Here is a 24,360-nt window from a genome sequence, read left to right as displayed (position 1 = left end):
CTCATTAGCAGGAGTGTTTGGTTTCCAAGGGTTACAGGAGTGCGGGGCTAAAAGCGTGATTGACAGATTCAGGAGCCAATCAGATCTCAGCTACAAACCGACGCGGTAATCGTCTTTGAAAGTTACCTGAGACAAATTTGACGAAGTTCCTGATGAGTCGACACAAACTGGGCAAGATTAACCGGGTTCCATAAGGTTAGAAATGAGCCCCCTTTGCAAGAAACCACTTAAAGTTATGAATTAAACGCAAAAGTAGAAGATATTAGAGGCAGGTGGATTCAATTGCTGTTAATTTGCCTGCGCCGTGACATCGGTAAGTCACCTTTCAGGCTATTACGTCTATCGCTTCTTTCCTTTTCACTGTCATTTTTAATCTTAGACGATATACATAATGAATATTTCATAGTTTTTCCACAATGGTGGAAACGGATCAGGTTTTTCAACGAGAGGTGCGTATTATTCTTGGATACGCCATACTTAATTTCCTCTTGTTTGCAAATAACAATGAAACCATTTTACATTTATATCCTCCTCCTCCTCCTAATCCAGGAAATGATTCTATTTTTCGAGTGAAACACAATGAGGCAGTAGTTAAAACTTTTAAGAGACACACTCTAGTTTAATCCATTCCTTTACACTACAAAATAAATACACATGTGAATGTTGGTGATCTGTTTCTCTTGAGACATTCAGGTGTAATATTGTGATGTAAGTAATGTAATGCCAGTTTTCAACCGTTTCCTTCATTTTTAGATATGGAGGAGTCCAGTGACTTGTATGACGTGTATGAGACGGATGGCCACCCTCCGTGGGCAGACCACCAGCATCAGTCCCTGGATGATCTGGATCATGTGGAGTGTTTGAGACGGAAAATCAAATACTACTTCATGAACCCCTGTGAGAAGTATCACGCTCGTGGCCGAAAACCATGGAAACTCATCCTGCAGATTATCAAAATTGCCATTATCACCATCCAGGTGGCTGTCACTACCCCGCACATGATTTCAGTCCCTTTTGTTGTTTCAACAAGATGACAAAAAGTCTTTTTTTCTTGTTGTAGTTGGTGTCCTTTGGGCTGAGCAACCAGATGGTCGTCACGTTCAAGGAAGAAAACCTGATGACGTTCAAGCACCTGTTCTTGAAAGATTACAGTGATGGAAGTATGGATACGTACGCCCTTTACAGACAAGCGGATGTTTACGACCACATCAGTTACATCATTGAACAGGTAGCTTAAATGCATTTATTTTAAAATGTGCTCTTTTTTTTTGGTCACGTTTTTTTAATTATTTTTCCTTTCGGATTTATATAAGCGTGAATGATTGCTGGAATTTTATGACATGTTAATGTGGCCTGACAAGCTCCTGTGACAAGCTGTCGTGGGACTTTGGACAGGTTTCAGTTACTCATTTAGTTTTTGTAGATTTTAACCATACACATTCTCTACTGTGTATCACAAGATCCTAAACTGCTGCAGCCGTCTCTTCATAAAGTCACTCAAACTGCACTGTTGTTTTATGAGTCAAACTGTCAACAAGCTTGACTCTTATCATGACTGGATCTCACTTGTTCATTTCTAGTATGAACTCCTGCACAACACCACTGTAGGAAATCACGAATATGAGAAAAAAGGTTCCGTGTACACCCCCCTCTCGCTGTGTCAGGAGTTCTACAGAAACGGTTCCATCTACCCTGGAAATGAGACCTTTGAAATCGATGCACACGTGGAAACTGGTAAGCTGGAAGATTGTTATAGATGGTCGCTCGATAATCACTTTCACACAGTGGATGATGAATTTATTGTGAAAGGCTGTCTTTCATTGCTGTTGTTTTTTTTGTCTCAACAGATTGTATTAAAGTTTACCCCAAGTATCATCAGTCTTCGCAGGAAACGCATCCTCATTTTGAACTGTACTTTAAAAGGTAGATACGATGCTAATACGTGTTTTTTCCGCACCTGTGGCAAACACTTTCATGACCATAAATTCTCTGAATCATCTGTTTACTTCTGAAAATACACTTTGAAATGCATGTCAGAAATATTTGCAAGACTATACTGACAAATTATGTGGTTTTGATACAAAATTAGCATATATGAAAATAAATCAACACGTTACAGGGATTTTTTTTCTCAGTCGAGCCTGACAGGCCCACTTGTACTAAGATTTAGGTATTTGTTTCCATGATTTTCCCACAATTTCCTGGCTTCACTTATATTTCAAAAACTTTTCCAGGCCTGGAAATAGTTATTTTTAAATCCACTAATTTTTTCAAGATTTCCATAATCGTTTTTGTCTGTGTGCTCTGTGTTTTCCAGGATGCTCTCCGTCAGGATCACATTTGTCCTCAAAGCCATCAATCTCCAGACAGTCAGACATCGAGAGCTGCCCGACTGCTACGACTTCAATGTTATTGTGCGTGACTGGTTTCATCTCACACACTCTGTCTCTTCCCCACAGTGATGACACTGATTACTGATTGATAATTGATGCACTGGTCCCGTCATGGTGAGAAAGATTCCTTGTAAACAGCGCAGATAAGCACTAAAAGCTTTCTGAATCCTTCCGAAGCTCCTCTGAGGTCACATGTTGTCTCAACGAAGTCTTTCCATACTGCACCTGCTATTTACACAAGTCAACATTAGTTTAACACCAGGCAGGTGAATGTTTAGCTTGTGGGTGTTAGGAATGTTGTAAATTTGAGCCACGACACCCTCCTTCAGTTTCTCTCTGCGGCTAACAGATCACTTTCGACAACCAAGCCCACAGTGGCAGGATAAAGGTCGACCTGGAAAACGACGTGGAGATTAATGAGTGCAGGGACTGGAAAGTGATCGGAGCTTGTAAGTTTGTGGAACTGAATTTCATCCAGTACGTATATCTGCTTCCTCTGCAGGTGAGACTAACCTTAACATCTCTTATCCCTCAGATGCTAAAAGCATATACCTGACCTTGGTGTTTGACTGCATCATCATCATCACGTGCATCACCTCCTTCACCCTGTGCACGCGCTCAGTGATCAATGGCGTGCAGCTGCAGCTTGTAAGGAAACTAAACTCCCTATGAAGTACAGCCAGTACTTTTATCCTTGCCCGTATTTTGCTTCGATGAAATTGTATCTGATACACATCTCAATACCTCCGCCAAGGAAGTCATGTGATTGTTGTGGCTTCAATGTGATGAGTTGTTTTGGCTGATTTTCACAGAACTTGGTGAAAGACTGTTGCACGAGCAGGAAAAGAATTCATGATATTTTGGGGCATATTTGTTTTCCGGCAGCAGCTTCAGGCCGGGGGACACACGTCTTGAGATTGTCTTCAGATTGTCTGTCCGTCGTATCGTTGTTAATGCAGGATGTCTGGAACACATGGAGGGAATTTCTTTCCATTTGGCACAAACGTCCACTTGGATGAACTGAAAAGATTGTTGTAGTCAGAGGTCAAGTTCACTCTCACCACACATCACGTCATGTTGAATTAGGTTTGGCTGTGGTGGCTTTGGGGTTGAAGTATGTGCTGTAAGCACCTTCAGGTTATTAGAGTTCATTGTATATAGTTATTCCTTTGTACACCCCTTCAACCCCGATGGCTGTGTTTCACAGATGTACTGCATGTTCTTGTTCTAAACAGGAGTACACAATCTACTGCAGGAAGCACTGTGGTGAAGAAGTCCCATGGTCGGACAAGTTGGAGCTGGTGAACGGCTGGTACATCCTGATCATCGTCAGTGACGTGTTAACAATCACCGGCTCTGTTCTCAAGATAGATATTCAGACTAAGGTAACCACCAGTTAAACCCTTAGTTTAATGAATGAATAAAGCATTTTTCTTAATGTACTTCATTTAGTGTATTAGCTCAGTCTGCACCCTTTCTTCAAGGTCCTCACGAGCTACGACGTGTGCAGCATCTTCCTGGGTACAGGCACCATGTTTGTTTGGATTGGTGTCATCCGCTACATGGGCTACTTCAGGAAGTACAATGTAAGACCAAATTATTTATCACGTGGGTTGGATAATACTGTGTGAATGGAACATGTGAAGTTCAGAAAGAGTTGCTAAACTTGTGTTAGCTGGTCGATTTTTTAAAACTGTTAACTCTATATTTCCAGATTCTCATCCTGACACTGAGGGCAGCTTTCCCGAACGTTATCCGTTTCATCTGCTGCGCCGGTATAATTTACCTGAGTTACTGTTTTTGTGGCTGGATTGTCCTTGGCCCGTATCACGAGAAGGTAAGCAGTGTTAACATTCTATTAAAAAAAAAAAAAGTGTTCTGGTTATTCCAATCCTCAGTAATCACCAAGGGCGACTTACAGTGATAATAACAATTCTCCTTTTGACCTCTTCTCTTCATGGGAGTTCCGGACCTTGAACACGGTGTCAGAGTGTCTTTTCTCGCTGATCAATGGCGATGATATGTATCCCACCTTCAAGAACATGAGACAGAAGAGCTACCTGGTTTGGATATTCAGCCGAGTCTACCTCTACACCTTCGTCTCGCTTTTCATCTACATGATCCTCAGCCTTTTCATCACAATCATCACCGACACCTACGACACTATCAAGGTATTACCAAGGTTATTTACAACTCGTGATCCTCTCAGTGACTGGCATTTTCTGTTTTTTATCTAAAAAAATTCCCTTTTATAAAATTCTTTACATGTGCTTTCATCTTTTACAAAGACACACTGCCATCTAATGCCACCTTCTGATTTGACACTTGTAGCAGCAGCAGCAGAGTGGAACCCCAACCTCAGAACTGCAAAGATTCCTGTCAGAGTGTAAAGATCTCCCAAACTCTGGAGTGTACAGACTCGACAAGAACAATTGCTGCTTCTCCAACGGCTGCATGAACAGGTAGGTCCTTGATTGTTGCTCTGGCGCAACTTTTGGGATCCCCTCAAAGGACCAGTGTGTAGGATTTGAAGATAACTAACATTTAAGCCAGACGGCATCAGTTATCAAAAACTTGTCCAATATCGGTAGAGCCAAGGACACGTGATATTTTAGCGTAACCTCTCCTCAATGTAAAACAACAAAGTTGCTCATTTTCAACTGGAGACATCATTTTACCTTTTAGAGGTTGTAAGGCTCAAAGCGGCCCCGATCCACAACCCCTCTGTTTACATGGTGGCGTTGAGGGTTCATCAGCTAAAGGATATCCCTTATCAAGTAGCAGGGAAGGGAAGTGGATGATGTAATCCTCAATCTGCATGCGTTTGTCAAAGCAGACTCAACCGGTGCCACTAACCCTCAGTTACCCATGTCGAGGTTCAATGAAAATGGAGGAAAACGGCATACAAACCAAGGCCTGTCTTGTATTGACTACTGTGGCCATGCACACGAACACAAGCTGTATTTATCGCACGTGGAATGTGTGGTGATGTTCAAACTCAAATATCACTTTGTCCCTAAATGCCCTTTCCTTGGTAATTTTGCAATAATTCCACTGTTTCAAAGCAGAGGCCACGCTTATCTAATAGATGTTCTGCAGTTACAGCCACTGTAAAAGACCTTGTCAGGCTAATGACCTAGCATCGTAGCATGTTTAGCCAATACGAGATATGCAGTCAAATGAGCTTCATGTAACCGTGGTGATGGGTTGTTCCTGTTCTTCTGTAAAGCGGGGAGGGTGTCCCATAGTTTCTGCACCCGCTCCATTAATGTGGAGCACCCCTCGGTGGTTGCAAGCAGTGAAGGGCAAGTGGACAGTGGCTATTTGTGGGTTGGGCCTTTGCGTTCTCTTTCACTAGATGGCGCCAAATCATCCCCTGATCCTTTCATAGTTGTAGTTAACCTGGAAATGCATGTACGTGGTCATTAGGTATAACTAATAGAATGATTTTCCTCATTTCAGGTTCAGGAAGCATCAAGAGAGGTTGACCTCAGAAGCATAGCATGTCTTTGTTTTGGCAACATTTTACAGGTTATGTTGCACTTTAAGCATTATTTTTAAACAGAAAATCTAAAGGAGGCACGTGTGTAAGTGGGATCTCAAACTTTTTCTCCTCTTGGAGAAGAAACCAAGCTCAGGGCACAAAGAAAAGGGAAATTCATTTGATCGCAATACCACGCACAGAACACTTTGTAAATATGTATTTGTATTGATGAGTAGCAGAAGGTTAACATGAAGTTGACATTTTTAAATGTTGTGTGTTTTTTTCCAAAGCATGTGACTTGGAAAAATCCCAATGATGTACACTGAAGATAAATAATCGAGGTTGAATAAATAAGTTGAAGTGTAAATGGAATGAGATTTTATTTCTCCAAAGTCAGGAGAAATTAATATAAAAGCTAAGACATTTCTCACTTGTAGTTTCCCCTGTAGAAGTCTTGTTTAGAAGAAGAAAAAATCCCATTCGTTAGTTGATGGCAATTTGTACAGTACATAAACACTTCCGTCACTGTAGAACTGAGAGTATTCAAACACAAGACAAAGTGTAAATGTCCTCCAGTCACCTGCAGCGGTGAATGTGGTCACTGTTTTTTGTCCATTGACACTCTGATGAGGAAGTTTTTGTCTGGACAAACCTCAGTCCACTCTTGGAGTCACTTCCCTGGATCCATGTGATCCTCAGCTTCTTTTCTGTTTGGCCTTTGACATCGCAGCGTTTACATCAACAGATAAAAAGACTAACACCCATAATTTCTTTGAGATGACACATTATTCCAGAGCAGGCGTCACTGGTACCGACATCTCCGATAAGACAAGTCATTGTGTGGCACCACTGGTGGAAGTACGTGGTGACAAGTAAGAGATACCAGCCAGCTAAAAAACAAAAAACAACCACTTGAAATTTCCCACAATCTTACACTCCCATCGGCCTGTTTAGCTTTATCATCCGTGACTTTGAATCCTTGTAGCATTCCTTGTTTTCTCATCAGTTTCTCAGGAATGCGTAGGTGGAATGGGATTTAAAAAAAGAAAAATCTCAGTTTTCAGAGTCAAAACAGATGCTGGATGACATCACTCCATAAATCAGTCTGGTTTGGATGGAGTGACGCCAGATGGTGGCAGGACCCGCTGCTCCTCCATTCTATTGGACTGAGAACGCAGGATGAGACTGAAGAAATCCTCATCGGGAACGGTTGGTCCTCTGGTAGCTGAAGGTGGAGCAGCACACCTCTGGTCGTTCAGTCTGGAGCCCTAAAACGTCAAGAACGGGACAGTTCATAGGTCGTGTCAAGCAGCCATGATGTTCTATTTACCTCAACACTCATTAGCACAGATGTCAGAGTTTGGTTACTCTTACGCTCATTAGATCAGTGGCTGCTACCCACTTGGTATGACTTTGACATGTTTAATTCTACTAATTTGAGCGCAAAATTCTTGAATTCTTTGGAAAGACTTCTGTGAGCACATTTCTGAACCTGCTCCTTCATACACATAAAGTTGCTTTGTTTTGTATGGTCCACCGGAATTTGTGCATCCGTGACATCTAACAGGGCCAAAAAGAACTCAAGCTGACCTGAAAACTGATGTTAAAACGGCAAGAATAAACCCAGCAGGACACGGTCAGCATTTCACATCATGATAGTGAATTTTTCCTCTCACCTGGCACTTAACTAACATGTCAAAGAAGACGTCATCTCCCTCGGGCTGATCAGCGCTGGCCTCGATGCGACTGTACAGGGAGGGTGTGTGAGGCGGATCTGTACTGGAAATTGGGGCTGGAAGGAGCAAACAAGCATATGTGAGTGGTGACATCAAGGGAGAAGACAGGAATGGGCTATGCATCATATGACATCACCTTGTGTAGGGGCTTGATTTTCGCTGGAGGTGGAGGGTGTACGAGGCGGGCTGGAGGTGCTGAGTCTCAAGCCAGGAAAATGGCTCAGGCTGACTCGTTGGTCGTCCAGACGACGGGCCTGGGAGCTGGCCAGCAGCTCCAGGAAATGACCAGGATCCTGCAATGGTGTTTTGCACTCCAAAATAGCTAGAAATTGGATGATTTATAACATTAAAGAGTGGTGTATCACACTTTTGCCAGTTACAACAAAGATCTGCGTCTTAAATGCTGCGAGCCGATGGATTCAGGTAGACCTTCAGACAGGAGACCAGGTATTAGTGGATGAGAGTAGAGCAGTGATGTAGTTTAAATTTGGGGGGGGTTAACATTTATCTAAATTTTGCAATTAAATTACTGGAATACTAACATAAAGACATAAAAATTACCATATTTTATAACCAAACAATACAACACCGGAGCCTTGTATACGTTTTCTTTTGCCATTTGTTGTTCCCCATGCTATCCAGTAGGTGGCGTCTGCTGAATCCATCTTCACATTTCTTACCAGCATCTTATTCAGTTTTCCGGAGCATAAACCAAACAGGCCAGTGGAGACACTGACATTACAGAACATCCAAGCTGTGATACTGGAAGCTGTTCTTCTCCTAAACTCAATCCTTCGAGCATCAAACAAATTCTTCAATCCAGTTTCACCCTCCAGAAAGCACAATTGATGATCAGCTTCGATTCATGGCTGATTAATAAAAAGTTCAATGGTTTTCAGGACTCAAACCTCCATCAGGAATGAAACTACTACGGAAAAAGTGAAGTTAAGATGTGTTTGATGCTCGCGTGAGAGTGTGGAGTGGCACCAACAACTCACAACATTTAATGTGAAGAAGTTTGTGCATTCACACCATATTGGCCCTGTTGAGACCCGCTCTAAACTCACGTCCTCGCTCTATATGCAAATAAACATGTTGCCTCCAGTCTGCTTATTATTCAGTAGAGCTTCTTTCCATGCAATTTGTTTTGGGTTTCATCATTTAGCCAAGTAAGAGAAGTAGGAACACTCTGCTACTGTAGCTAAATATGGTGTGAACACAGATTACAAACACAAAGGGGCTCACGGACTCACATTTCCGCTCAGCTACAGGTGGGGTGGAGGAGGGGGAGGAATGGGTGGGGTGATGGCTCTGGCCATCCAACAGAGAGCACCTTTGGTCATCCATCCTGTTGCCCTGGAAACGGGAGAGGAGGTCGAAAAAGCCATCCTCTCCAATTGTGTCCTGTGGTCCCAGCTGTTATATTGAAAATAAATAAACTCAATTCAATTTGAGATGGAGGTAAATCTTTTAATAAAGACAAACATCTTTTTAAGACCACTTTGGCTAAAGACCTACTGGCAAAGAGGTATGAAGGAAAATTACTACGTATGTTCAGTGTTGATTTATTTCCATCTAAATTGTTGGGGGGAGAACTGGTTATTACTGTAGTACTTACTTTGCAGCCAGAATATCACCTCAAAAATGTAAAGTGATACAGGGAAGCTATTGCAACCCAGAAGTAACTCCCGAGTCCTCTGGAAATTAAGACCTACTGCACATTTGAAGCCACGTTTAAGATCAAATTTTAAGACTTTTTGAAAAGGTCTAAAACTCTGATGATCAAATTCAAGATCTGGCAGGAATTCCTATTCAGTTTGAGATCTATCTTCTTTAGATTCAGTAAAAAAAAATTTTATCACTGTTGGACAATCAAGAATCCATTTAGATTACTTGGGAATTTTTACAGTGATGAAATCAAAATATGTCAGAAAAGTCATGGAACGGTAGCAATACACTGATGCAGTTTATGTGCTTCGTGAAGTTCAAGCGGTTTAAATCTGTCCGTGGTCACAACTGGGAAAATGCAGTCGGAACACTTCACGGATGTGAGTAATGACCACGCAGGTCAGAGGAACATCAACATGATGACTGGAATTACTGTTGGCACTATCCCACGGCAAGTTGGCCTGGAGTTCCTCCTACGCTGCTCTCATTTGAAAAAAACAACAGCTGAGGGGTTTCCAGCTTGGCACTCAAATGCTACAAGATTAATTAGCACATTTGTTGGAGTCTATTTTCAGTGATGGATTTGCTGGTTAGGACTAGGGCATAAGAATTAATTCAAAATAAAACTACAGAAGCCATGTTTACAGCGATCAAAGTTGTGTCACTAAGAGGGAGCTAAAAGAAATACAAACAAGAATGTTACCAGACGTAAAAAAAAATATATTTGGCAGGCTGGACAGCATCATGGGACACCGAGTTGTGAGTGGGTGCAATCTTGTGTTTTTAAGTACCTCAGGAGAAGCTGGTGAGTCCAAGTCGGTTGCTGAGTGTTCAGTGCCGTTTTCATGCTGGCCTTTAGGAGATGGTTTGTTGTTCTTATGCTTCTTGCTTTTCAGCCGGTGAAAGAGGAAGAGCTTAGTGGAAGCCTTGATGGTGTTATTTTTTGATGACCTGGGGAATATATCTTCCTCCCAGTCCTGCAAATACAGAGTGCATATAAATGCACATTCGGAAATTGAATTGAGGGAACAAAAGGAAATGTCTTCAGTGTTTTGGTGTGATTTTTTTTTATGTTTAACAGAAATTTGAGAACTCTTAAGAAACCAGTTTGTTTTACATTTTTTTAAAAGTAACTGGCAGGATAAAGTTAGTAAAACCGTCACGCTTGGTGACTCCGATTTATACATACAGGATGTGCTGATGCATCTCCAGTTGGACTTCTGTCAGGGCTCAGGTCCAGGTTCTCTGCGTTGCCTTTACTTCCTGATGGACACCTCAACCCTAAAAGACAAATTTTAGATTTTGTATAAGGATAGAAAATCATTCTGGATGTGTGTGTGAGGACCATTTGTATGGTTTCATACTGCTACAGAGCACTTGCAAAGATTAAACGAAACCCAACTCAGTATTTACAGCTTGACAGAAAAACCTTTTATCATGTACTCCATGTTCCTTGCAGGTTTGATAGTAGTATATTATCCTGGCTTGAACATATACTGTTAGAGACTGGTTTGCTGCAATAAATCAGCTTGTTGCTCCATGTTTAAAATGAGGTGGTGCAGCTTTACCTGGTGGGTTGAGGTGGTTCCGGTGGGTCACCGGCAGAGCATAGCTATTGCCCTTTGTACTGCGGAAGATGCTGGAATGGATGTGTGTGTTGGACTTGAGGCCGACAACAAGCCGCAGGTCGGACAAGTTCATCCTCGCAGTTGACTCACCGCTTTTGTCTCCAGTCTGCATCATTGGCAACATGAAAAAAAAAAAAAAAAGCTTGTAGGGGGCAGAGACAGTGTACAAATGCTGAGGTAGATGTGCTTCTCATTATGATACTGCTGCGTACAAGACAGTAAACATCAGATAACGTGCAAAAGTAGTGACATTTATTTTTGGATCATGTCGCTTAATTATGCATACATTCTCATATCATAATATATAAACATGTGAGAGTATCAAGTATTCATTTCAGCTGGGGCATAAAGACCAAAAGATTTAATGTCTCTGATCAAGAACCATTTAACTGCTTTAGAGACCCAATTTTAACTTATCATCACTAAGTTTAATTATTAACAGAGGGGTCAAGTTGCAGAGTTCATGGATGATTGGATCATCTTGTATGATGTAGGTAATAGTACTATTACTCAGGTAGTATTGGTATCTGCAGCAGGGAGAGCTGTGCTGTCCCCCATTTAACCACTAGATGGGGATGTGGCCTAATGTCAGCTGCTTCATTGGACTCTGAGGGAGGATATAAACTGTAAACAGTCACCTCTTTGGCAATTTCCAGATGTTTTTCAGCGAAGTGCATGGCTTGCTCATGATTCCCCAGGGCAGTGTGGGCATTTCCTAGACTCCAGTAAGCTCTTCCTTCTCCAACTCTGCAGCGAAACATGGAAGAAAACAGGCAGAGCAACTTTAGCTCAGATCAAAAGAGGTCTGGTATTCATCAAGCCAGCACAGTACCATCACATGAATCGGTTATATGAGTTTCTGCTCATTTCACAAGGCCAAGCTGCTATTCAACAATGCTTTATTTATGGTAGACCTAAAAGTCTAGTATCTGTACACATGTAACAGCCTGCAAAAATGTAGTGTGCATTACTAACAGTAGTATAAGCGTAAATAGACACAAACCAATAATCACCGGATTTAAAGCCCCAGTTGCCTGTTTTATTTCACTTTATATGACTTACATGTCAGCATTAAGGCAGTTTATACCAGCAGAAATCCTGATTCCTTTTCCCAAGACTACAAAAATAGTGAAGTATTCCCACAGTAGCAATTGGAGGAGAGAGCAGAAGCATCTACTAAGTGCTCATTTATAGTCGCTCGCTTAGGTTATGGCCAATTATATCTGCTTGTGCAAGCATCCTTTCAATATGTAGGTGATAGAGGAGGAGTTCATTAAAAATTTAATCCGTGAAAGTACATTATACCTTGTAAGTCAACATATATTTTGAATAACAATTCCAAATACATTCACACACGTGTACATTGGCAAGTTCAACTTAAATCACATTCACAACCCGCGTGTACAGTTCGCTACAAAGTTGGTAGAAAAATTTGAGAAAACAATGGACTTTCAGTCTGATACCTGTCGTTGAGGTCCTGAGCAATTACCAGATGTTTGAGGTGATAATCAATGGCTCTCTCATAGTCCTGCAGCAGCGTGTAGGTGTTACCAAGACTGTAACAGGCCTGGGCCTCCACTGCTCTGTCCTTCAAAAGCCTGGCCAGCTGCAGCGTCCTCCTGAGGGCGAGATGGAGGAGGAGAAGGAACAAAAGGTCAAGGAATGTCGAGGGTGGGTGCAAAGGAATGATAGGTATCAGATTTGTTTCTTTTTCCTCTGTTGAGCTTCTCTGTCAAGAAATTGCTGAGGTAAGGGATTAGAAAGTAGTTACTGCCCCATAAAACACTGTATCTTTGTGAAGCGTTATCTTTGTCTGTGGTTGTTATGAATGACTGTATTGTTTTCTCTATGGCCAAGATCCCTTCTAATTTCTCATCATGTAATCTTATTATGGTTGTAATAATCTCAATCAAGGAGGTTTTATTTTTCACCCACATCTGGTTGTTTTCAGAATAATGCTAAAAACTACTGGGCTTCTTTTCACCCAGCTAGGTTGAGAGGTGCAGCATGGGTCCAGGGGAGAAACAAAAAAAACAGACATTTGGAGCAAACACGTTTTTAAACATCATGAGAAAACTGTCAGCTTGATTATGCAAAAACTACCAGGCTGAAGCTGAAGAAAATACACATCAAATACATTTTACAAAAAGGTAGTTCCTGTCATTTTCTTATCCCAGTGAGTTTGTCCCAGTAATAAATAAGAAGTTGGATAATTACTGACTATTTGAAGCAGTAAGACAGGGGGGTTAAATGCCATGGTTAAAAATACTGGATTAATGGAATTAATTTAGCATTTTGTTGTTAGAAAGAATGTCACTGTACTTGTTTCCTACAATGATCACACAGACAGCTGCCAATGGCCACCACAAGCCAAAAACAGATCTTGTATCGCAGGGTTACTTACTTGTAATGACCAGCCGCTACTTCAAACTGACTGAGGAATATGTGGGCGTTGCCAAGGTTACAATGAGCCCTCCTCTCAGCAGACTTATCCCCGAACTCTTTAGCGATAAGGAGCCGCTGCCAAATGGGACACAAACAACACGGTGCACATTTCTGCCATCACAGTCACGATGAACAGGAAACGTTCTCATGTGCTCATGATGGGGAATGTAGAAGCTACAATCTCAGGTCAGACAATATTTATACCATCCTAGCCAACTGGAACAATAACAGCTAATACTACTTTGATGATTGTCAGTGCATGAAGGAATTTAACAGGTACAAGCCCATTTGAGGCTGGTACAATGTAATAGGCGCTAGTTTTGACTGTCACTATTAGTTTGTTACTTACCTTTTCATGGGCTGCTACAGCAGTTTCAAACTCCCCCAGCAGGTAGTAAGTATTACCCAGGTTCCCATAGGTGCGACCTTGGGCTGCCTGATCTCCTAGCTCTTTCACCAGGGCCAGATTTGCCCTTTGTAAGAAAAGATAATCAAAGAGATGTTTTATATTTCACATTAGAATACATTTTACATCTTCTAACAACTGCATTAGCGACCCAAAAATCCTGATAGTGGTGTTTGTTTGTAGCGATAATCTTGATGGGCTTTAATTCAGGTCTCATGGACTTTTGTTCCCCACAAAGATTATTTTCCATTTTAAATTAATCCAGTGTAGAAGTCCTAATAACCTGTGGTTGAGGGAGACCATGAATATGCCATCTTCCAGGTTGGCCCACAAAAATGTGTCATCTCTGCAGTACTCTTATTTAGATCCTGACAACTGAACAAACTCCTTGACAAGGAAACAGTTTTTCCAAGGTTATAAAGACCTCTCATACTGCCACGGGTGGTTGTTTGGACAATGGGTGGACATTATCAATAGCGGATTTCCTTGTCGATCCAGACGGCTTAGATTAGCTTGTACTTTCTAACAGAGGCCTTTGGTGTGACTCAATGACAAGCAAGTTCGTAGTCATGACCTGGAATGCCTGTGTAAAAAGTTCCATCATACAGTATGTGGCCAGCGGGCAGATCAAACTTGTCTCTCCAGTTACAATAGGTGACTGATTCTACAACATCAGGCAACTTGTACCATTGTTAGGAGCCTGCACCATAAATCATCCCAGTTTAGAGGTGAATGGTGTAATAAACTCACTCATAGTACTGTGCAGCTTTCCTCAGGGCTATCCTGGCTTCCTCTGGAAAATCTCCTGGCTCTGTACCACTCCAGCAGATGCTCTTGCCCTTGGCATGGTAAACGTTCCCAAAATTATATAGCGCTCGAGCTTGCCCAACCTACAGCACGCACACCAGATTTTAGAGAGACGAAAACCAGATTGACCAGTGTTGTAATTATATACTTAAAATACACTGACAGCAGACCTGTTTGGATGTGGAAGGGCAAACTTATTCTAGATGTTCGTACTCTGAAACTGAGTGTATCTTAACTGTTCAGTGGTTGCAGAGAATGTTGTGTGCTATGACTGATACGTACTGTATATTCTGTTGAAGCCAGTCAGCTTTTACTGACTGAACTAACTAACTAACTTCCAGACATAAAAGTCCTGAGGGAAATTTCCACTTCGAACAAATTAGCTGTCATCTTTACGCAATTCCAAAATATTCACCAATATAATAACCCACCTTATCATACATTGCTCTGGTGATGTCTAAATGTCTTTGGCAACAAACTACTGCTTCATTGTACCGTCCTAAGAGCTTCAACGTGTTCCCAAGATTGCCACTGGCTTTGGCCTCACCAAGTTCATCTCCAATGGTTCTATGAGAAAAGAAAGGATCTCATTCATAAATGTCACGTGATAGCAAAATAAATGCAAAGGAGAAAGCCATCAACTCGTGGAGGGTGAAAGTTTCATAAAAAAAAAAAAAGTTCTGAATGTTATTAAAGGAAAATGGCAACATTTTGGGGAGAAAACATATTGATCGACCTCTTGAGAGCCAGACAAAAAAGGTACATACTAGACCCTCCTCTGTGTGTATATTTGGGAGCTGAGACCACAAGGAACCAGCTGACCGCAAGTTATTAGCCTAGCACAGTGAACGGTAGTTAGGTGGAAAAAGTTAAGGAGTGTTCTATGAATCAGGGCTGCCCAAAGAGGGGTAGAGTGCCAAACGTGGACTGCCAAATTAAAAAAAGAAGAAAAAGAAAAAAAGGCAGGTATGCCAAAGAATAATTATACAAATATGGGGGAAAATGTGCAGTGAAACCATCATGAAAATATGTAGCATCCCTTATTATTGTTTTTCTTGATAATTTAAACAGTGGAACATCAGTGGAAGTTTCTATGAAGGTGACTACAAAACAAGTTACTATTACTGTTAGAATTTGTGTCACTATTTACCTCGTAAGTGTGAGATCATGCCGATGGTACTCCAGGGCTTTGTTATACTCCTGCAGGTGAAAGTAGGCATTGCCCAGCTGGCTATAGATGGCGCTAAGGATTTGAAGGTCCTCAGTTCCAACCTGGATTGCAGACTCAAAGAAAGTCACGCCGGCACGATAGTTCCCAGCCTTACAGAGCCGCTCGCCTTCCAGGGCCAGATCCAGACACGATGACTCCATCCTGCAGGGAAGTGGGGATCTACGTGAGAGGTGAAGTCTAACATATGTCCAAAATCATCAATTCTGCCAAAGTAGGAAAATTCCAAATTTCATGAAAAGTTGTTGATATAAATGGACAGTCATTGCACATGGCAGTTTTCTGTCTATTTCAGTTTTAATACTGAATGATATAATGGTTTTCCATATTGAGACCTGAGATTAATCTTTTCTCAAATCGCGAGCAATCGCATGCAGCTCAAGAAAACAAAAACAGTCTCACACACACACAGACGATCAGACTCTGTAGAACAGGAGTCAAAAAACACGAGTCAAACCGAAGAACCAGGAGTCCCAAATCTGCAAATCCAAAATAGTACAGAGCATTTCCTGTCCTGAGCACTGAGGCTTAAAAACTCCCAAAATTACCCTGGAATGAAAATGTATGGCTTACACAAGTAACCTCAGATGCCCTGTGGTAAGGACTAGTATTTCATGACTCCCACACACTTCCTAAGTAGAATACCGTCCTTTTAAGTCTGACTCCCTCTGTCAGGAAACAAGAAAATAACGTGAGTGAATGTGTGGGATTACATCATAAGATCAGAAAACAAACTGTCATAGATGAGTGTTGAGCACATGATTCACAGCAACAGCGCTGTGACGGGACAACTTCCGGTAAACTCATTTCTGGTATTACAGTTGTCAATAAAGTTTAATTTAATAATTCAAATAATGCAATCTATTACTGTGCATATTGGCAAATACATTTACAAGCATGACGTTTACTCTGAACAATCATTGGGTTACGCCAAGGTCGGGCAGAACAATGAATCAAAATTTAATCAAAATCGCAATATTGCTCATCAACTTTCAAATTTTGAGGGTACAATATTTGCTGAAGTCGTACTCTGTGTCAAAACAACATTCAAACTTAATATTGTGGCGCTGCAGAGATGTTCTTCCAGCATATTCCACAGACTTAAGAGGACATCTTTGTTTGATACACATCCATAATCAAAATCACATAATCTACATTTTAATGGATTTTTCAATAAAAATGCGAGTTAAGATAAGATTTAAGATGTAAGTGGGAAGGGAAATCATAACAAAACTACAATGTCAATCAAAAATCGCAATTTCATATTTTTCTTTTTTACTCTAGGGTGTTGATGTCACCCACCGAGCCCCGAGTGTCGGGCATCTACCTCTCAGTGGCTTGTCTGTGTACAATGTTCTAGTCTGACTTGAGCCCACATAAGAGGAGACATTTACCCAGAATTAGGCCTTACAGGCTGGCAACACCTCCTCACAGTCTGCCCTCAAAAATTCTACCACAGCTTTATGAAATTGATGGTTAGGGTTACATGCGCTCCTCCCAGGAACTGAAGGGAACACCATGCAGTATCTATGAGTTTGCCATTTTCTCTAAAGTCAAATAGGCAGATGATCTTGTTTGCAAAGAGGGAAATTTGATCAGAGAATTTAGAACCTCTGGTTAAATGTCTGAGTTGTGCGGATTCACTAGTTTCTGTGCAGCTTTACCGTAAAATTATTAAGCCGACTCATTAAGTCATCCAGATCTAACAGGACTGTTAATCCAGTTAAATAGACAAAGCAAAACCATTAGTGTGTCTAGATGTCGATGTGTGTGTCCTGACATCTGACAGAGCAATGTGAAGCGACATGCGACTGGCCAGACTCACATACCTGTTGCCTCCTCCCATTTTGATGCACTTAAGGCAGTCTGACACGACCGACATCTCAAGCTTCTCAATCAGTCTCTGAAGCAAACGCTGCTCTTTCAACACAACGCCCTTTACCTTAAATTTCATGTGCATACACATTACGCGGCCACAGTGTCCCGCTTTCACCAAAGTAAAGAAAACGCAGCTTCCGTGGATCTGCTGCTGCCCCCCGCTGCCGTCTTTAGGGAAGATCTGCTGACCCGAGGCAACGGCGAAACAAAAGACTTAATCCGCTCAGCGTTCACATTGACCTTTAGGGTCTGGTGCCAGACACCTTTTGTTCAGTCAAACACAGATTAAAGGCAGGTTGTTGCCGAGTAGAAATCACAGTAGCTCGACAGGTCAACCAGGCTGCCATGTTGAGATGATGATGGCATTTCTCTTTCACTTAGCCACTGATAACCTGCCTCTCCAAACCACCTGATGGTGTGTGTCACTTCCAATTAGGCCAAACCTCAGTGTTAATTATAGCCACTTTAAGTGGCTCCAGTCAATCCTAAGGCTATTTGCTCAACACTCCGTGAAATAATCATTCAGGAGCAAGCATCCTGAATGGCTGGCAATACTTCGACTGTCCTCTCAAAAAAATAATTGTCGTCCACGATAATATAAATATTAATGAGTTACTCATTCTCCAATTTCCATGATTCTTGGGTAAATCCAACAGTCATTACAAGCCCTTCTCCACGGCTACTTGTCACTCAGCTGTGGGCAGCCAGGAAAATCCCCTAGTCTGAATTAACTAAAGGTGTCTGGACCAATGGGAGGCAGAGCAGATACGCTGCAGTCATGAGGTTGACCGCGAGGAGCGGAAATGACCATGTGACACTGACGCCACCTAACCCGCTTCGGTCAATCATGACAGCAAGTGTTAGAAACCACACCGTTGGGAGCAGGGCTGTCCAAACTGGGGTTCAGGGGCCCAACTGGTCTTCATTATATCATAAATAAATAAGTAATGATAACTGGCTTGATACGAAAATACAGTAATCACACAAATTCTACAAAACTTTGTTTGTGATGGGGTTTTGTATGGTAAAAAATGCTCTCATAATACACAGGATGTCAATGAATTTCTTTTTCATAATTTGATCAGGTGACACTTGAATGTCAGGTTGACGGGTACATTTTAAGTGACATAATATTTGTCTGGTTTTGGCCTGCAGCCCACTTTAAGTTTTGGCTCTGATCAAGACCATGTGAAAATGTTCAGACGAGCTAAAACAATGATCCGTAAAAATCCCTGGCTCCGACTGCTCGCTGCTAGCGCCTCTTCAATGCAACTGCACCGTCTTCTGACAAGCTCCTACCTGGAATCACCGTCACTATCAGCAATCTAAAACTCGACCAGCAACAATCTGTTCAGCAGCGTGTCCTGCAGGCTAGTCCGTTACCTGTGACTGAATGCAGCGATTCATTCAGAGGGAACTGTGCCAGTGGTGCTAAGACTTGTCTGGGCTTGTGTGCAATACCAAACATTACAACGGCGTTGCAGTACATGTCAACTCTTCCCCTGCCGAAAGCACCTGCAATCAGGTGCATACTCTCCCATATGTTTCACTTGCAGCATGAAATATTGATATGCTGGCTACCAGTAATGTCCTCCTGTGGTCTATTTAGAGTCATTTGTCAGTCAATAAGGGGTCACGTTACACAAGAGCCAAGATACACAACACTGTTGTACAACAGCAAGTCCAGAATGGGCTCTTAAATTACATTTAAATTAAATACACTCATATCATATTAAATTACTGTTCAATCTTAGAATGACTATGTTGGAAAATCCCTTAAGTATCAAAGGTAATATAATAATAATAATAATAATAATAAAAATAATATGTATAAATTATTACCTCTCCCAAGGGCATCATGTTTTCACTGTTTATTTATTGAGCAGCAGACTTGCGCACGCACACACACACACACACACACACACACACACACACACACACACATAATTTTCTGTAATCCAACCAACAAATTTACATTTTAGAATGTGGAATCACTGTTGGAAAATATGACCTAAAAATAACAACTGCACACTGTCTGTAACCAGTGGATTCCCCAAAACATTGCCAGTATTTGAACGTAATGAAGCCTGGGCAATACATCTGAAAAATGTGTCACGATAAAATGATTTGTTTGGGTTGAGATCCATCATTATTGATCCGTTTTTCGTAAAGATCACGAGGAGCAAGGCTGAGATTGCTGTCACGGTGGTCTGCAATTAATTCAAATAAAACTACAGATACAGTATTGTACAGGACAGTTTTCTTGGTGCTATTGTTGAGGAGTCTATTTCATATTGCTATTGTTTTATTGCCCAGGTCAAGCTGTAATCCACATTCACATTTGTTTTAACTACAGAATATGATGCTTCGCTCTTTAAAAAAAAAAAAAAAACACCATTAAGATATCTTTATATATTACATTTCATTAGATCAAATGTAGAATGTATCAATGTTCTATAGCTGTTGAGCTTAATATCCAACCTACCTGTGGCGAACTTGGAATAAATGCTCCTTGTCCTGTCCACAGAGCAGAGAAACACTGCCAGACATGACAGTCATCGCAGCAGCAGCCCGAGCACCAGCCTGGCTGAGCACAGCCACACTACCTGCACCATGATGGATTCCTGTCAACTACCAAGCTCAAAGATTCAGCACACTAACATCCATCAGCCATGGGACTGGGAATACAGAGAACCACCACGCACCGATTCCAACAAACAATGTGAGAATTCAGCCGTCACCAACTCCTGGTCCCAACACTTATCTTGAAACTGGAGCTGAGACGCAAAGGTAAACACACAGTGACACATCAGTACTCCGACATCTCATTCGTTAGCAAAAACAAACACGATTAAGCGGCTTCGAAGGGAAGCAGATGGAAAAGCACTTGAATCAGTAATATTCACTGCAGCTCAACACGTTATCTTGGGATACACGATGTTGGATTTTTTTTTTTTGAGGGGGGGGGGGTGCAATATTTAACAACTGATTTAGCCAATATTAACCCCTGCCAATATTATCTGTACAAATCATTTCCATAAAAAGATTCACATTTTTCACATATGACCAATATTTGCCAATACAATACAATCTTGACATTATGACATATCCCTAGTAATATTCATTTCTTGAAGATGCAATACTTTGGGGGTAAATATGGTGGATATTTACAGTGCTCCAACGCAACTTATTTAGAGTTTGGTACTCAAAGGAAAGGGTTACCTCATTCACCTTTTCTCACACACACACACACACACACACACACACACACACACACACACACACACATGATGACGCAGTTGAGAGTCTTTCTCAAGCACACCTCAACAGCCAGAGACTGGAGAATGACACCACTAACTTTCTGATGACTAGGTGGCCTCTCTACCTCCTGAGTCACGCTGTTGTTTTGCAAGATTCTGTTTGAATAAAAGCAGATACATCAGCAAAGATGCATTGATCAACTCAGCCTGGGGCCCGATGGGCTGCCGCTGCCACCAGCATTGTGGAGCACAGACTAAGAGGAAGAAACAAAAGAGATGTGCTGAGGCATCAGCCCAGTCAGTGTGGGAATATATCCATAGTCTACTGTAAAACAGGTGCAGTTCACCTCCCTCGTCTCCTTTGAGTGGATCAGTCCAGGTCATGCCAGAAGTCAAAGCCAGGACTATGTTTGTTACACGTCCGACCCTGCATGGAGTTAATGCAGGGTGTGTGCAAAGAAAGCCCACACCGGCCCGAACCTCTGAAACCTAACAGGAGGGATTAAAGAGGTCTGCACGAAATTATAACTACCTCCTCAAATCTGGCTCTCTTCTCTTCACTCACTCACTCACTCACACACACACACACACACACACACACACACACACACACCACATTTTGGTGATCATGTTCTCAACCCTCCCTTTTATGCTCACATCTCACTTTGTAATAACGGCTTCACTTTTTTTTTTGACCCGCTCGCATATTTCATAACAATATTCCACAGAACAAGCACTGAAAACATTATCCCCTCAGTGGGGGTCAGAAATCAATGAATAAAATCTAAATAGAAAGAAAAAGAAAAATCGCTTAACTGCAAGGCAGCAAAGTACAAAAACTACCATCAAATAGGGGGGAAAAAAAAAGTTCTCATATGTATTCATTTAATTTTCACCGGCTAAAAAAAGTGATGTGATTTTTTGCTGGAGTCTGTACCCAACAAGTCTGGGTAATATCATTCGAAAGTCAAACCATCTTCCTCTAAAAAAAATAAATAAAAAAACAGAATAAATTTTAAAAAAAAGTCTTTCATTTATCATTAATTGATGTGACATTTTACCTCAATCAAAAAGCTCCTGCAATTTAAGCTCTTACTCTTGGGTGATTTTGCAATTTTGATGATTATAAATACCTTCTCTCAGCCACACAAACATTTCACCCTCAGAGTTACGTTTGAAACATTTTCAGAGCGTTTATCGAAACTTATCAAGACGCAGGGAAGAATGTCAACGTGTTACTACAAATCCGCCCCCATTTGCCCATTCAGTTTCACTTCTCTCAACATGCATTACATTTGAGTGACATACATAGTCCAGAGGTTTATGCTAGCAAAAGCCAACAGGATATTTGCATGAAATTCCTGAGAAAAGGGTTGATTTTGAAACAAAATTGGCAGTTTTTCAAAATCTCTGCAGGCCTTCATCCCAGCTCTCCAATAACATGACTAAGACAAGTGTGTATTTTATATATGCCATGAAAGTTTAATTTTTTTTTTTTTAACTCCAAAGCTGAAAAACCACCTTGTAACATAACAAATATGTTTGTGAGCAGGAGAAAGGAAATTCTTCAGGGAAAAAAACAAAACAAAAAAAACATGCAAAAGAACTTAAAACTGCTCTTTGGGAGTTCTTTTCTGTGAGTAACATTTACTTAGTCACACATGTTCATGATAGAAATGTGGCACGCTCGTAAACCATAACCATCTCAGCGTGAATACACCCAGCCAGCGCCTCTCCAATTAAGTGATGCTCTGTAAAGAGTGATGGCCATCTTCACTTTGAAGAAAGTTTATGTGAAACCATCATTACAGACTCAACTCCCAAAGTCTCCTTTGGAGAAGAAATTGAAAACTGAGCTGCAACACTGGGCTACTTTGTTACAGAATTTCCAAAAATAATTGAAACAAGTTGCAGGGATGCAAGATCGGTCATTATTTAGCATGTGGATATGGCACCTGGGACTAGGAGTTGACAACAGGCATACGACAATTGTATCACGCGACATTACAATACCACTTTGGTACTGGGGGCAGGAATTTTAGAGGATTTAAAAAAAAAACATAACAGGACATATTGCTGTGTCGACTTTACTGCACAGCCTTCATCAGTCTGGTGGGCAATAGTTCAATATTTATTGAACAAAACATGTAAAAGTATAATTTGTAAGAGTATAGTGTGTGGGCTTTTCCCAATGGTATGGAAATAATGAAAAATTCTCTTTCAAAGTCACTTTGTTGACATGAGTCAGTATGAACAGAACTTGAATATGATGCAAAATATTAACTGAAAAAAAACATAACATCTGTAAAAAAAAAAATTTGTTTAAATCGTCTGTTCGTCAAATTAGCCGTAAAGATGTCAGCATTTCGGGGAAATCCCAAATAAACCAGGAAATAAAAACAACTATAATTAAACAGCTAAATGCTATTTCCATTGCTTGTACTAAACCAAATGTGCAAAAAAAAAAAATCCTGTATTTAATCCTTTTTATGGAGATTTGTGGAACTAAAGTCCATTATTGACGTGTTTTGATGGAAGTCTCATGACAATACACCTTCCGAGTATTTGGTAGAAAACTAATTGAGTCACATTAGCATCAACATGCCAACACACGTTAGCAGACGGGACCGACAACAAACAGAAGTCTTGACATAAAGTCAAATACAAATCAAAGGAAAGAGTTTTAATGTGAGCAAAACAAGCTCGTCGTAGGCTCACTTTCACCCAACTGGAACAACAACAACAAACAAACAAACAAAAACAACAACAAAACTTTTAAGTAGCGCTAATTAGCAAACCTACCTCAACCTGAAGTACACCAGCGGGACACTAGAAACATGACTTCAGCTTCGGTAAATAAATTCAGCCACTGGTAATCTTCCGAAACTAGTTTATTTCCCCAGGTGTTTACACCGCTACTCACTCGTCCATCTGCTAAGGAGGAAGATGACTTCGTTGCCTCGGGAAGCAGAAGTTAGAGAAGCCACTCCTCGCCCAGAAAATCTGCTTTCAATTAGGAATCTGTGGCTGCTGCCTTCACGGACAGTCGGATACTCGGCAATTTTATTTATAAGTGTACGTTCGTTAAAACGTTTTTTTTTTTGTGTGTGTGTGGGGGGGGGGTGGGGGGGAGGGGGGTCACAATGGGATTGAGGCTTTTTTGGGAAAAAAAAAGAAAAAAGACTTGATATAGGCATCCTTTTGTACAGCAGCGTGTGACAGAGCTGTCAAATAACCTCCAAAATAAACAGTAGTAATACGGCACGACGTCACGGTTAGTTTTGTGGATCTCTCCCGCCCCCTGCAGCACAAGGTAAGAACAGAATGTGCTGTCTCTAAAACGCACCACCTGAAATTAAATTATCCCTTTTACACACGCCTGGTGTTTTGCTGCGTTATAATTCAGGGAAACCAAAGATATATATAT

The 24,360-nt window shown here is 41.2% G+C and overlaps 2 protein-coding genes across 8 annotated transcripts; one reads left to right on the top strand and one right to left on the bottom strand.

Moving 5' to 3' along the window:
* Positions 1-93: 93 nt before the first annotated feature.
* mcoln3b (mucolipin TRP cation channel 3b) lies at positions 94-6,256 on the top strand. 3 transcript variants are annotated; one of them, XM_086223904.1, is made up of 14 exons: positions 94-313; positions 754-977; positions 1,061-1,228; positions 1,581-1,734; positions 1,848-1,923; positions 2,318-2,414; positions 2,743-2,842; positions 2,929-3,041; positions 3,629-3,778; positions 3,878-3,979; positions 4,108-4,230; positions 4,358-4,564; positions 4,725-4,855; positions 5,856-6,256. In XM_086223904.1, the coding sequence occupies exons 2-14, from the start codon at positions 756-758 to the stop codon at positions 5,893-5,895; spliced, it is 1,683 nt and encodes a 560-aa protein (XP_086080030.1). In that variant the 5' UTR covers positions 94-313; positions 754-755; the 3' UTR covers positions 5,896-6,256. The 3 variants fall into 3 exon arrangements, with proteins under 3 accessions (XP_086080030.1, XP_086080031.1, XP_086080032.1); XM_086223905.1 differs by having other exon boundaries at positions 104-195; XM_086223906.1 differs by lacking the exon at positions 94-313 and adding an exon at positions 344-449.
* LOC147249526 (G protein-signaling modulator 2-like) lies at positions 6,077-23,968 on the bottom strand. Of its 5 annotated transcripts, none has more exons than XM_086223899.1 (15): positions 17,625-18,328; positions 15,718-15,939; positions 14,999-15,134; positions 14,511-14,650; positions 13,704-13,827; positions 13,314-13,429; positions 12,373-12,528; positions 11,548-11,656; positions 10,850-11,015; positions 10,471-10,562; positions 10,073-10,258; positions 8,867-9,029; positions 7,750-7,935; positions 7,554-7,669; positions 6,077-7,145 (listed from the first exon to the last, which is right to left on the bottom strand). In XM_086223899.1, the coding sequence occupies exons 1-15, from the start codon at positions 17,759-17,761 to the stop codon at positions 6,978-6,980; spliced, it is 2,217 nt and encodes a 738-aa protein (XP_086080025.1). In that variant the 5' UTR covers positions 17,762-18,328; the 3' UTR covers positions 6,077-6,977. The 5 variants fall into 5 exon arrangements, with proteins under 5 accessions (XP_086080025.1, XP_086080026.1, XP_086080027.1 ...); XM_086223900.1 differs by lacking the exon at positions 17,625-18,328 and adding an exon at positions 23,857-23,968 and having other exon boundaries at positions 6,078-7,145; XM_086223901.1 differs by lacking the exon at positions 17,625-18,328 and adding an exon at positions 23,736-23,958 and having other exon boundaries at positions 6,078-7,145.
* Between the last annotated feature and the right edge of the window lie 392 nt (positions 23,969-24,360).

The sequence above is a fragment of the Aulostomus chinensis genome, chromosome 14, assembly GCF_037954235.1.
Source record: "Aulostomus chinensis isolate RoL2024-O1b breed Wild chromosome 14, RoL_Achi_v1.0, whole genome shotgun sequence".
In the NCBI taxonomy this organism is placed as follows: Eukaryota; Metazoa; Chordata; class Actinopteri; order Syngnathiformes; family Aulostomidae; genus Aulostomus; species Aulostomus chinensis.
Note: the sequence above shows the minus strand (reverse complement) of the source record. Positions and strands in the feature narration are given on the sequence as shown.

Bases quoted from the DNA above. Each gene is read 5' to 3' on its own strand.
- mcoln3b (XM_086223904.1), top strand. From the start codon at position 756: ATGGAGGAGTCCAGTGACTTGTATGACGTGTATGAGACGGATGGCCAC. The intron at 1,924-2,317 runs GTAGATACGATG...TGTGTTTTCCAG, and splicing joins TTTGAACTGTACTTTAAAAG to GATGCTCTCCGTCAGGATCA. The intron at 4,856-5,855 runs GTAGGTCCTTGA...TCCTCATTTCAG, and splicing joins TCCAACGGCTGCATGAACAG to GTTCAGGAAGCATCAAGAGA.
- LOC147249526 (XM_086223899.1), bottom strand. From the start codon at position 17,761: ATGTGTATGCACATGAAATTTAAGGTAAAGGGCGTTGTGTTGAAAGAG. The intron at 15,940-17,624 runs GTATGTGAGTCT...ACTTCCCTGCAG, and splicing joins AAAATGGGAGGAGGCAACAG to GATGGAGTCATCGTGTCTGG. The intron at 7,936-8,866 runs GTGAGTCCGTGA...TCCAATTTCTAG, and splicing joins ACCTGTAGCTGAGCGGAAAT to CTATTTTGGAGTGCAAAACA.